The 12,281-nt window shown below is 46.7% G+C and overlaps 1 protein-coding gene across 1 annotated transcript; it reads left to right on the plus strand.

Moving 5' to 3' along the window:
- Positions 1–1,519: 1,519 nt before the first annotated feature.
- On the plus strand, positions 1,520–11,745 carry LOC104498306 (methyltransferase-like protein 2; the record flags this gene model as incomplete). Its single annotated transcript, XM_010141663.1, has 8 exons — positions 1,520–1,633; positions 5,552–5,913; positions 7,266–7,315; positions 7,796–7,856; positions 8,950–9,089; positions 9,856–9,962; positions 10,160–10,225; positions 11,573–11,745. Coding segments are annotated over 8 exons (1,073 nt in total), but the record flags the coding sequence as incomplete, so codon positions are not given.
- Positions 11,746–12,281: the final 536 nt, after the last annotated feature.

The raw sequence follows: 12,281 nt of genomic DNA on the forward strand, positions 1-12,281 counted from the left end.
GCTGCTGCCAGCGTGTGAGGCGTGCCGGGAAGCCTCGGGGGTGTGGGAGGGCCCTGCCCTGTTCGGTCGGTGTCGCGCCGGGTCTTGAGCCTTCCTCGGGCTCTCCTGGAGCAGCTGGGATTCCTCCGGCTCTCTTGGTGGTGCAGGAGAATGTTTTGTTCTGCTTTATGGCAGTTATTTCATTGTGATAGGTAATAAATGGTGTGCTCTCAGAAATCCCTTCCCCATCTGTAGTGACTGATGAATAAATTGAACAAAGATCATTTCACCGACCTGCTGGCACACGCAGCTGTAGTTGAGGTTGTGCCAGGTGTTAGCTTGGAACAGGAGGGCTTTGCTTGGAGAAGGCTGTTGTTCTGAGATATGTTAAGCACCCAAATTCTCTAACTGGGAACTGAAAGTATTTTGCATTTTTTAAGAAAATACGTCCAGTTTGAGTCTCTGGCTGCAATACTCTGTCAAGAATTGGGTGTGTTTAATAAAGTAACGTGCATGTATCAGCTTGTCATTTGTTTTGGGACTCTGCTATAGCAGAGGTGTGTTGCCAAAGCGTATCCTCCACAGTATTTTCCCGTCGAAACTCCTGGTGATCTAGTTTTTTCACAGACTTGACAGTTAAGTCTTTGTTTTGTGAGTTAATGTCAAAAGATTAATTCCTCCTGAGGCCAGAATAGGGCTTCTTTAGTCCTTGTGTTCTGATGTCATTCACTTGTTTTAATGAAGAAAGGTCAAGTGAATCACTTTAATGACCACACAGCTCTATGCACATTGATGTTATTAATACTTCTTAAGGCTTTAAAGCTTCCTGCATAATTTTCTCATAATTGGATTAAATATTAAACACTTTACCTTCTAAATAACCCAACTGCCTTTTTCATTTTAACTTGGGAAAGAAGAGGTGGTTTTCTAAGACAGCTAAATCAGGCCCGTGTTGACCTGCTGGGGTGAGAGCACGCAGGCACCTGCCCATCCATCACCTGTGTAGGAGCAAGTGCTTGTCACCGCATGAGAATGGCAGTTCCTCTCCGAGGAGGCCTGTTGGTGCTGAGTGTTTTATAGTAAGGATTGGTTTTATAGTAAGGTTTTATAGTGAGGATTTATTTCCTTGAAACTTGGCTGAGCATCAAAGAGGGAAAAGGATCAGGGGACTGATTCCGTGTCTTGGGATCCCTTCCAGTTCTATCTTTTGTAGTGCTCTGAGTGGCTGCCCAGGGCAGTGGCAGAGTCCCCATCCCTGGAGGGGTTTCCTAGCCGTGTGGAGGTGCTGCTGAGGGACAGGGGTCGGGGGGACCTGGCAGTGCTGGGGAAGAGGGGGACTCAGTGGGCCGAGGGGTCTTCCCCAACCAGTCCTATTCTGTGATGCTGAGCGTGGTTCACACAGAGCCGGGAGCCGCGTGTGCTGATCGCTGCTGCGCTGGAGCTGGAGATCGTGGAGAAGCTCCGCGGCTGTCTGGCTGTAGGGCCGTCTACACCTTCCTCTTTTCTCTCTGTCTTTGTCCTGCCATTCTCAGCTGAGTAGCTCATCTCATTTTTCACCACAGGGATCATGTGGAATGGTCAGAAGAGCAGGAAGCCAGTGCCAGGAGTAAAGTTCAAGAGAACAGCTCACAGCTGTTGCCACAAGATAAACAAGGTACTTTTGGATAGTCTTGTAACTCTGTGTCTTGACTTGTTCATACAAGAGCAGCACAGTCTGGCCAGAGCTACATACACATCATCAGTTATTCGCCCCTTTCCCCCTCTCCTGAATCATTCAAGCTACATCACCTCGTTGCTGATAGCGGAGAAGGAATCTTTCTGTTCTTGTTATACCTCTCTGCGGCTTTCCCGCCTTCTCCAGAGACTCGTCCCTGGAACAACCAAACGGTCTTGGTTGGGAGGAGTCATCTTGGGTTGAGCTTCTTTGTTCATGTTGTGTGTGTTTAAATACTGGTTAGTGTTTCTTGTCAGCAAACTTCTTTTACTGTGGTTTTATTGCTTCTGCGTTCTGTAAAGCCTAACTTCTAACAGTCGATCTTTCGTGTGCTGAGGAGCTGTCCCTAGTTCAAGCTCTGTTTTTCCCTTAAGAGGATCTAATGTAGTGTCCATATCTGTCTCTACCAAGTTAACAAAGAGCAGGATAATGATTAAATCAGAAGCAAAGTAAGATTATTTTGTCCTGATTTAAATGTTTATCATTAGAGAGAGAGAAGAGAGATTCCAGAGTTCTCACTTCCTCAGACTTGGGTTGAAGGATATTTATACATCCAAAAGGCAAAGCTTACCTGAATCTGAGTCAAGCGAAAGGTGCACAGCTCTGTGGTCAAGTGATGCGGCTGGAGCTGTTGTGAGCTGGTTGGTGATGCGTCTTCCCTTCACACCTGTCAGGCACTATCCAGTCCCTTAAATGATGGTGAAATGGCTTCCCCTTCTCTGGTGTGATAAGAGACACGTTTGGTGATGATCCTGTTATACCCTGCCCCGCTCTGGGGTGTATCTGCTCCCTTTGTTCCAGTTAAATTGAGCGTGTTGTCTGTAAGGCAATGCTGAGCACTACTGGAGCTACCGCGACAATTCCCGTACAGCTTCCAGTTGTGTTCATCAGAGCAAATTTAATTACACCAAAGAGCAACTCTCCTAAGTTATTGGATTCCCAGAAGTATCCAGCCATTTCTATTGTGCTGCCCATTGTGTCGAGTTCATTTTACAATCTGGTTAGCATTACAGGATGCTGTCTGTCATGCTTTGAGAACCTATATACTACTATGAAGTTGTGGAGCAATTTGCTGTTAGAGCAGTTTGTCAGGTCTCCATGATGTCCTTCCCAGAGCGAACAATGGAGGCCAGTCAAATTGTGCTGGTTGCAATTGAGTAGGAAGTGTGTGGAGACAATGGGATGGCTGCAGCGGAGGGAAGCCAGCCCAGGCCAATGTGCCTGAAGGCTCTGGTGCTTTGAGAGTCACTAACGTCCAAGCGGCAGAACAAAGGCAGGCGATTGGACATTGTGGCTGTATTATTCTGTGGACTTGTTGGGGCTGGCAAAATTTGTTCTGAAAGGGGAGAGAAGTTCTATGGGGTGTGTCAGAGATGTGTCTGCTGGCTGGGAACAAAGAAAAGTGGAAGAGTTTCTTGGTTTCCTTTTGAGGCTCCATAATTCATAATTCCCCTGTGATTCGGGGGGTCCCTGTTCTCTTCCTGTCTTTTGTGAACAGTTACTTTTCTTTGCCCTCCTGCATGGTGGAGGGGTGAGTATGGGCTGGGCTTTGGGCGTGCCCTTACAGAGACGAGCAGAAAAGTCGGGAGTCTTTATCAGGAAGGTCTCTGGGGGAATCTGGCTTGCATGATGATGTCCCCATGAGCTAATATCACAGAAAGGATCTTGAAGCAAGTATTATGTGAACTTCCCTGGCAGAAGCTGTGCAGGAAGTCAGACTGAAAAATCAATATGGTGGGTTTTTTGCTTTAAATCTGTTTCTTGCATGATCTTTGTCAGCCGGCCCTTGGCTTCTTGCATTTATATTGTTACTGATCCTTTATTTCAGTGCTTTGAAAACACTGGGCTATGAGGGTAATGAGCTTTAAATAAAGCTTCCACACGTGTGGGATGGAGTATAACAGCTGTTCAATAGCATCCAACAGAATTCCACAGTAATTTAACACGGGAGCAGGGTCTTGTTCAATGCTACACTGTGACCAAAATGTGGGTAATCCACCATGGTTGGGCTGCTCCAGCCCCAGCACCTCAGGTAAGCATCCCGTTACCGTCAGGGATTGTTAGGGACCAGCAGTTATTTGGAATCGGGACTTTACACTTTATTAGGTGAAGGAGCATTTCCAGCCCCAGCAGCCCTGCACGTCCCCACCGGTACACAGAAGAAGTGACAGCTCAGGAAGGGATGTGTGAGGGAATGGATCAATGGTGCTTCTGACACGAGCAGTCACGGAGTTCTCCTGTGCAGCTACTAAACTGACTTGACCCTGCTCACTTCGAGCTGCAGTAAGATCATGGCACTGATTACTGCTCTAGTCTAATATCAGACATGAAAATTTCTTTTGGCTTGAGGTTTAAGGGCAAGGCTTCTTTAAAGGAGAAAATCCTTGTAGTTGAGGTAAAGAGATTATTTTTATATATAGCTCTTTGTGCTTCAGGGATAGATCCTACTTAAAATATACAAGTGACTTCTCGTTCATTGTTAAAGCCGTTCTTGTCTGTGTTTGGCTGAGGCTCCATACTCCTGCAGGAGTTCTGGGTTCATTTTACCATCTCCCTTCAGCTATATCCTAAACATTCCTATGCTTTTCAGAAAGACTAATAAATAAACTGCAGTTCAGAAAGTAATGCTGATCTCCAGCTTAAAGATGGTGCTTTTTCTAACCCCGCTGTTGGTGGGTGTTGGAGAGAGGTGATGCATTCGTACAGTCGTCCTCTCTAATCGTGGGAGAACCGCTCACATCAGCAATGCACTTGTTGCTGTGCAAAGATGGCTCAGGAGCTGCATGTTACTGAAATGCAGCTGAGATTTCTGGCTGTGGATGTTAATGCCTCCAGGTAATTATAAGCATAGGATGCTATAATTAGCTCTTATTTCCCAGGACAGAGAACTCACCCCATTGAAGAGAATTCAGGAAGCCAGTTGGATTCGTAACTCCCCATGGAAAATGTAGTCCCACCAGAACTGTATTTGCTTTGAAATCTGAGAAGGTGTGTGGAGGTAATTCCATGTAATGAGTGACTCGAATTTCGTTAGATCGGGACTTTTTAGGAGTTCTACCAGCTTTCTGTAGTACACATCTTGCTACTGGCTGTAACCAGTTGGTGTGAAAACGATGCTGCTTCCTGTTAAAGTTAATCCGTCCACCTTAGCTCACCACTGTTACTTTGATACCAGTGGTCACTTCTGCTGATTCCCCCTTCCTGTTTTAATTACATAAATGCATGATGCTCTGGCACACACAGAACTGTGGGAAGCAAAGCGCTGTAGACTGGGCTCGAGCAGCATCGGTGTGAAACATGGTGTCCCGTGATCCTGGAGTATTGTGCAAACATTAATGGAGCTTTCTGCCAGGCCTGCAGACTCTGTCTGATTCTCCACTTGAAAAAGGGGGTAGCATGTTGGACAGGAGCCCTTTGGCTCCAGGCAGCTGTTACAGAATTCCTTAGAAGTTGTAAGTAAGTGCTCAACACAGAGTGTCACAAAGCTCCAAATGAATTGTTCCAGGGAACTGAACAAGTCAGTATTAGAGATGGCAGTAAAACCTGGTTTTCTTCATTCCAGCCTCCTTCAAAGAGGCCTTTTCTGTTGCAGCTTCCTTTAAATCCTACCAGGAGACAGACAGTTTCCTCTTCTATCTCTCTTCCTTTTTTGAGTCCTAAGAAAGTGACTGTGAGGAGGCGAGCTGGGTGTTCATTTGGGATGGCACAATTTAAATAGAGGTGATTGTCAGTCCGTAGCCTTACTTATTAAAGCCGGTTTCTGAATAGATGGCTGCAGTGAGCCCTTGCTGCCTGAACTGGTTAAACTCTGAGACCTTCTGATCTCACTGCTGGTGATGTTTGTGTTTGTGTTCACAGAGGAGTATGAGGTGAATGCTAAGAGGTACTGGGATGACTTCTATAAAATCCACGAAAATGGCTTCTTCAAGGACAGGCACTGGCTGTTCACTGAATTTCCTGAGCTGGCACCTAACAGGAACCCAAGTCAAAATGGAGATTCTGTGCATGAGTTTAGCAACAAAGAAGAATCAGACAATGAAGGGCTGGGAAGCTGTGAGAATGGACATTGTTCGTTGGAAACCAGGGCAGGGAATCAGGTAAACCTGATAGGAGGCTCTCCTAAGATCTGCACAGAGGAGCTGGCTGCACAGAAGCACAGTGCGCTGAATCGAAGTGATGGAGATTACCCAGGATCATCTGCGTCTTACCGTGTATTAGAGGTAATAGCTGTAAAACAGAGTCACACGTCAGACAGTCCCTTGGACCGCTGTTAGTGTGGCTGAGACATAAAATACACATCCCTGCCAAACAGCGAGCGAATGGGGTGACTGCCTTCAGTCAGTAAAAAGCAAAAAACAGGGCAGAGCTTAGAACTGGATTAAGCCTGTTGGGGTCCTTTTGGTTCAGACTGTGAATTGACAGAGCACGAGGACCATAAGGAGTTTCTGAGTTTAGAAGACAAACTATTACTATCAGGTGTTGAAAAAGCATCTAAAATGCATCTCTGAAGAAGCCGATTCTGTTACCTGTCTGTATAAAGCTTTCTCTTGTCACGTAGGTTTTGCATGTTTGTGCCGACTCATTTGCCTTGAGAACTGTGAAACAAACCAATGAAACCAAGGACGTAAAGCTGCTGTTTGGTTTGTTCCTTACGGCCCATGTAGTAATGAGGGATCTCAGACTGATAGAGGGTTTGTCCTAGAAAAATCTGTAGGTCTTTTAAATACTAGACTCCCAACAGCTTACTGTGACTTTTGCTTTGCCACCTCTAGTTTGGTCACTGTAGATATATCGCTTGGTTTTGTTGAGTGCTTCGTGTTCAGTGGAAGTTCTGCCCTTCTGGGAAGAGTCAATATAAACTGTCCTTCCAATTTTTTTTATTTAGTCTGAGGCTTTGAGACTTCATCAGACTGCAGTGTTCTTGGGTCGTTGTGGCTTTCCTGTCTTGCCCAAGTGCACTCAGTAATATCTGTCACTGCAAGCCGTCAGTGGTGTTTGCTGCTCAGGCTGTTTCAATTTTCCTTAACCATTCAGAGGCAAACCCCCAAACCCCGCTGGGTGAGCCGTCTTCGCTGCAATTGGGAACAAGTCAAAGGAATAAGAAGGCAGAATTATGGTAGGTCTAGCTGTAACTTGAGGAGGAGCCATCTAGTGAAGGACTCTCTGAAACAGCAGCATGTCATTACAGTAAGGCAAGCTTCTTTCTCCATTGCTCTGAGTTCCTGTGGATGTGAATGCAACTGGCCTTTGCCAGTGCTTCAGTGACTCATAGTGGTTGTTACACTTGGGATTCCAGCAGTAAGTTTTCAAAAGAGTCACACTATGTGGCTTGTTAGATTTCTACAAGAACTGGCTAAGTGGCTTCCCACAAGTGCTTTCAGGTAAACCTGCTCCTCAGAGCTGAGCATCTGCAGACCTTGCCTTGAGGTTTGCAGACGGTCGCTGCTGTGCTCAGGTGTTACTCATGACTTGCTCTTTGTCCATGGCTGTAGAGAGATGGTTTGACATTAGCTGCGTGGGACACGCTGAAGGAATGATTTTCACGATGTGTGCCCCTTCTGTGTTTGTGCAGGTGGGCTGCGGCGCTGGCAATACCGTCTTCCCAATCCTACAAACCAACAAGTAAGTAGTTGCAGTGGATTTTACCTGCCTGATACACCAGCCTCTGAAAACCAGCTGGAAAAGCGTTGCCTTTGTTCTTAGTTCAGATAATCTCGGAGAAAGGCCAAAAGGACAAATGGCACCTTTGCCATCTGCAGCTTCACATGGTTGTGTTTTGAGCTTAGGAATCCTTGGTCTTAGGATGCCACCCACAAAACATGGTGCAAGTTTCCACATCTCATTCTGAAAGCATTTTCATACAGGCCCTACTGTCTCCTCTTTTCTGGAAGGAAAAGTTCACGGTCAGTTCTGTGTGAGAGTAACTGAGGCACAAGGGAGCAACGGGATCCGCCAGATTTTGCACAAGGCTTTATTGACAGAGGCAGACCAAAGCCCAGGATTCCTGGCTCCCAATTCCGTGCTTTGCACATCCAAGACACTCCCGTAATTCCTGTGGGGCACCTTTCTGTAAGTGATGATCGTTTCTTGTCTTTGTTTCAGTGACCCTGGCCTTTTTGTTTATTGCTGTGATTTTTCCACGACAGCTGTGGATCTTGTCCAGGTAACCTCAGGGGTGGCCATGAATTAATGGCGCATTAAGCCAGGTCTGGCGCTGCGGCTGTCTCGCTGTGTTGGCAGCTCGCTGGTTTTAGCTAGCCCTGGTGCTGACCCTTGGGAAATCAGGAAAACAAGCCATCAAAGACTGTAGAAGTGAGGGAAGTTGGAGTTCTCGAAATGTCACGTTGGCAGCAGCCAAGTCAGCCGGATTTTCTTTCCCCTGTGGTTGGCAGCACTTTTCTAAATCCTGGGCTGTTTTAGCTGAGTAACTGCTGAACCTTGAAAACATTCAGGCTATTTTTTAACAGGAACTGAAGCTGGGTTTGGTTTGCGTGTGTGTTACTGTCACTGCAGCTCTGGGAATGTGGTCTGATTGCTTCTGCAAAGGCAGCTGCAAGGGACACAGTGCTTGTGGAGCTGGAATTTAGTCAAACACTGCTAACAAATTTCAGAATATATAAAATGTATTCAGTTACGTCATGAGGTGAGATGCAGAGCACAGCAGAGAGGCAGCGTGCATGTCATTTCATCCTCTTAAAGTGACAGCGGCACTGTTTATAGGGGCTGCTGCAATCCCTAGCAGCAGCTTTAGAAAAACATGAAGTGTAAATGTGATTTTTAAGAGCGTAACTTCAGGCAGCCACGTTTGGTTTTGGGGATATAGGGAGTAGTCTGCTGGTAGCTGACATGAATACTGATTTCAGTGATGCAGAGAGGGGCCCCGATGCTCTCACTTTTGTAAAGGTTTCCATCTTAGCAGTGTAAATCCCTCACTGTTTATCACTAGCGGAAAATTGACCTTAAAATTGCAATAATCCATCAATCCAGTTTTGGGGTTTTGGCAGTGCTGATTGCCTGCACGTAACGAGTCCCGAGCTGTTTGTAAATCTCCCATGTGTACTTAGTTTTCACATTTCACCCCTGGTTCTTCTCTCCCCAGGGAACCTATCTGACCCCACCTGCCTTAGTCCAGTGGGGCTGAAATGCATCTCTGACACACCCTTTTGTTATGTGAGAGTTAAAGTGCTCCCGCGTCCAGATAATACTGAGATCAGGGTCTGCCGCTAATGTTCTGATTTCTCTCCCCTTAAATACAGAACAATGCAGAATATGATTCTTCTCGCTGCTTTGCATTCGTCCATGACTTGTGCAATGACCAAAGTCCTTTCCCAATGCCAGAGGAGAGTCTCGACGTTGTTATTCTTATCTTTGTCCTCTCGGCAATTCTCCCAGAGAAGTAAGTTTCAGTAATTCCTTCTGGTTGCAGAGGATAATGCACATGGAGATGGAGTTGTTGAACAGTAGCCCCCATCGTATCAAGGAAAGTTAAAGTTTGTTCTGTGCCAGTCCAGTTTTCCATTAAGCCTCTGAAAATGATATCTGCAGCTCCTTTCTGTCGTAAGGGATTCTGGCACGGGGCAGGTGCTGAGTGGCTGTAGGTGACACCTTGCAGTGGTCACAGTCTCACCTGTTCTGAAGCCCAGCCACGCTGAGCACTTGGGGCCTATTTGTGGCAAGCGTGCCTCTAGATTTTAAAGCTGAAAGACTGATGGATTTCTCTTACGGGAGGTGGCAGGAAGGGAGGGGACAGGGGCAGAAAACAGTTTACAAAATGTGCTGTGATCTTAGTGCGACTGTGTTAGAACCTGCACTAGTCCTCTTTTTTCTTCCCTTTGGTTTTATTTCACAGCAATTTCTTCAAGTTCGCTTATTATTTGTTTTACAGAAACCAGTGAAATACTTTCGTAATTAGTATGAGAGAGCTGTTAATCCCTGCTGTGGCAGGCTCAGCTATCATTGCAGGAAACAAAGCAGAATCGGGGAGTGTCAGAAATAAGGCCGCCAAATAAAATCAACCCACCTAAGTCTGAGGGAGCTCAGGAAAGTGTTACCTTTTGGTATGAAACATATATAAAACTTCATACCTTCTTTTTGGAAAGTAGGCTAAGGAAACAAGCACCAGTTTGCAGAATGTTGACTGCTTCTGTTTTGTTGTTCCTCAGGATGCAAGGCATCGTTAACAGGCTGAGTCGCCTTCTGAAACCAGGAGGGATGATTTTGTTACGGGATTATGGCCGTTACGATCTGGCCCAGCTTCGGTTTAAGAAAGGTATTTTCTTTTGCCCTGGGGAGTCTTGCCAGATCACTAATAATGATGCTTCTCTGGAGTAGTATCTACCCTGATTAGGAGGCAGCTCATTAATTCCTCTTAAGCACAGCGTGTGCTGGGAGGAGTGCCTCTTGTTGGATGGAGTTGTTGATTTTTAAGTGATAGCTGGTAACTGTTTAAATCCCTTTTGCCCTTAGGTCAGTGTCTGTCTGATAACTTCTATGTGAGAGGTGATGGCACCAGAGTCTACTTCTTCACGCAAGGTAGGAGGCTAGAAAACATGCTGCTGACTCTCCTCACCTCGTTTTGTCCCTGTGTCCTCAGGTTCTGCCATTAGCTGTCTGTCTTGGAGCAGTGTGAAATGTTAAGTACGTGGGGACCTGGGCTTGTCGCCTGCTGATGTGAATATGGCATGGTGAACCCCTTAGTGGAAAATCCTTTTAGAGGAGGAGTACTGTGTTTACTGTGTTGGGAGGGGCAGGTTTGGAGGAGCTCTCCTTGACTCTTGCTGCCTGCACAGGGTGGAGTGAGATGGACATCACCTGAAGGAACTTCTCCTTGCTTTACTGTTCTCCTACAAGGAAATGAGAAGGGTGTGGTTCAGCATAGCGCTGAGGCAGCCTCTCCAGTTCTGCTGCTGCATGGTGCTCAGCAGAGCTCGAGTTCTCCCTGCTGATCACCACTTGCACCTCCAGTCACTTCCAGCAAGGGCCCCTCCACGTGGTCAGTTTTAGAGCAGCAGCAGCACAACTGCAGCGAGCTGTTCCCTTCCCCACTGCACACGTCCTGTTTGTCACAACAAAATTAACGCTTAATGCGTGTTTGGCAAACGCTTCACGATGGCAAGCGTCTGATAAAAGAGCACAAGCTGGGACCTGCTAGCCTTCTTCTACAGAAACTCCATACAAATCACGTGCTCCCGGGCTGCAGCTGAACAAGCTCCCCGCTGCTCGGCAGGGCTCGGGTTGGCTTCGCCCGCAGCCTGTGTGCTGGGGCACTGTGATACTCATTTGCTTGGTCAAGAATACCTGCCTGTGTAAGTGCTGCAGCCTCAGGGGCTCTAAGTGCTTTGATTGGGACCCAACAGGGTGTGGGTTTTTAAAGGATTTTTTTTTTTCCCAAATTTAACCCTAATGAATCCCATTCCCTCCAGCCTGTACAGCACAGAGCTTATTGCCACCATTTAAAAGCATAGGTGTGATCCCGTTCTTTGCTCCTGCAGATTCTGAAATTCCTTTGGGGAGAGGAGGGAGGGGGAAGGAATGGATCTGTTCCTACTTGCCAGAAGATGCTCCCTTAATCGGTTACTAGAGGCTATACCCGTGTCTGAAACTGCTGCTCATTTCTCTTTGTTGAGTCTCTGTAATTCTAGTTGATTTCCAAATAATTCTTTCCTTCCTTGGTAGAAAGTAAACTCCAGGGAAACTAGAGAAACTGTGATCTTAATCCCCCCATAGTACAGTAAAGTCCCGTCTGATCTTTTCGTTCCCCACCAGAGTGAGACCGTGAGTTTCCTCTGGCCCATCTTTCAACACAAGTTAATCCTCGGTGTGAGCAGGTATCAGTTCAGTGAGGGGATGGTGTCCTCAGTCTCCTCGCTCTGCTTCCAGATGAGTTGAATGATCTGTTCACCACAGCTGGGCTGGAGAAAATCCAGAATCTGGTTGATCGGCGATTGCAAGTGAACCGTGGCAAACAAATGACGATGTACCGCGTGTGGATCCAGTGCAAATACCGCAGGCCTGCTGCCCCCAGCCGTGAGGACACGGGGCAAGCTTTTTAGGCTGGAGCCTCTTCACGGCATGTGCAAAGTCTTCTCCTGGTGAGATGTGGTTTTATGGAGTTCAGCGCACACGGGACAAGGACCTCAGTGCCTTTTACAGTGCCTGCCATCACCTCAAGTGAGTTTTGCTACGGACAAACGCTCTAAGAGGAGACTGAGAAGTATTTTAGATGTCTTGCTGCTGTTCTGAGGTTTTTAAATTGTTTATGGTTTTAACAACTAAGAAACGGTCATGCTGTCGTACAGCAGCTTAGCAAGTTGGGTGGTGAGTCCCTCTTGGTCTGGATTTCCCCATGAAACAGAAGGAGAGATTTGACCTTACCTCTGTGTTGTGTGCTCTTGTCTTGGGAACAAAAACCATACAAAGGGTTAAACTGCTCTTCTCTGCAACTGGTCTCCAGACCTAGTATGAATCCCTTGTCTCATGCACCTCTCTTCTAGTCACTCAGGTTTGTGCAAATGCCCCAGTTCAGATACACTGATGGCTGGCAGGAACTGAGAGCACTCTAGTCTCTCTGTGCCAGCTGCCCCGTAGT

Source organism: Buceros rhinoceros, unplaced genomic scaffold (genome assembly GCF_000710305.1).
Source record: "Buceros rhinoceros silvestris isolate BGI_N320 unplaced genomic scaffold, ASM71030v1 scaffold32348, whole genome shotgun sequence".
Classification (NCBI taxonomy): Eukaryota; Metazoa; Chordata; class Aves; order Bucerotiformes; family Bucerotidae; genus Buceros; species Buceros rhinoceros.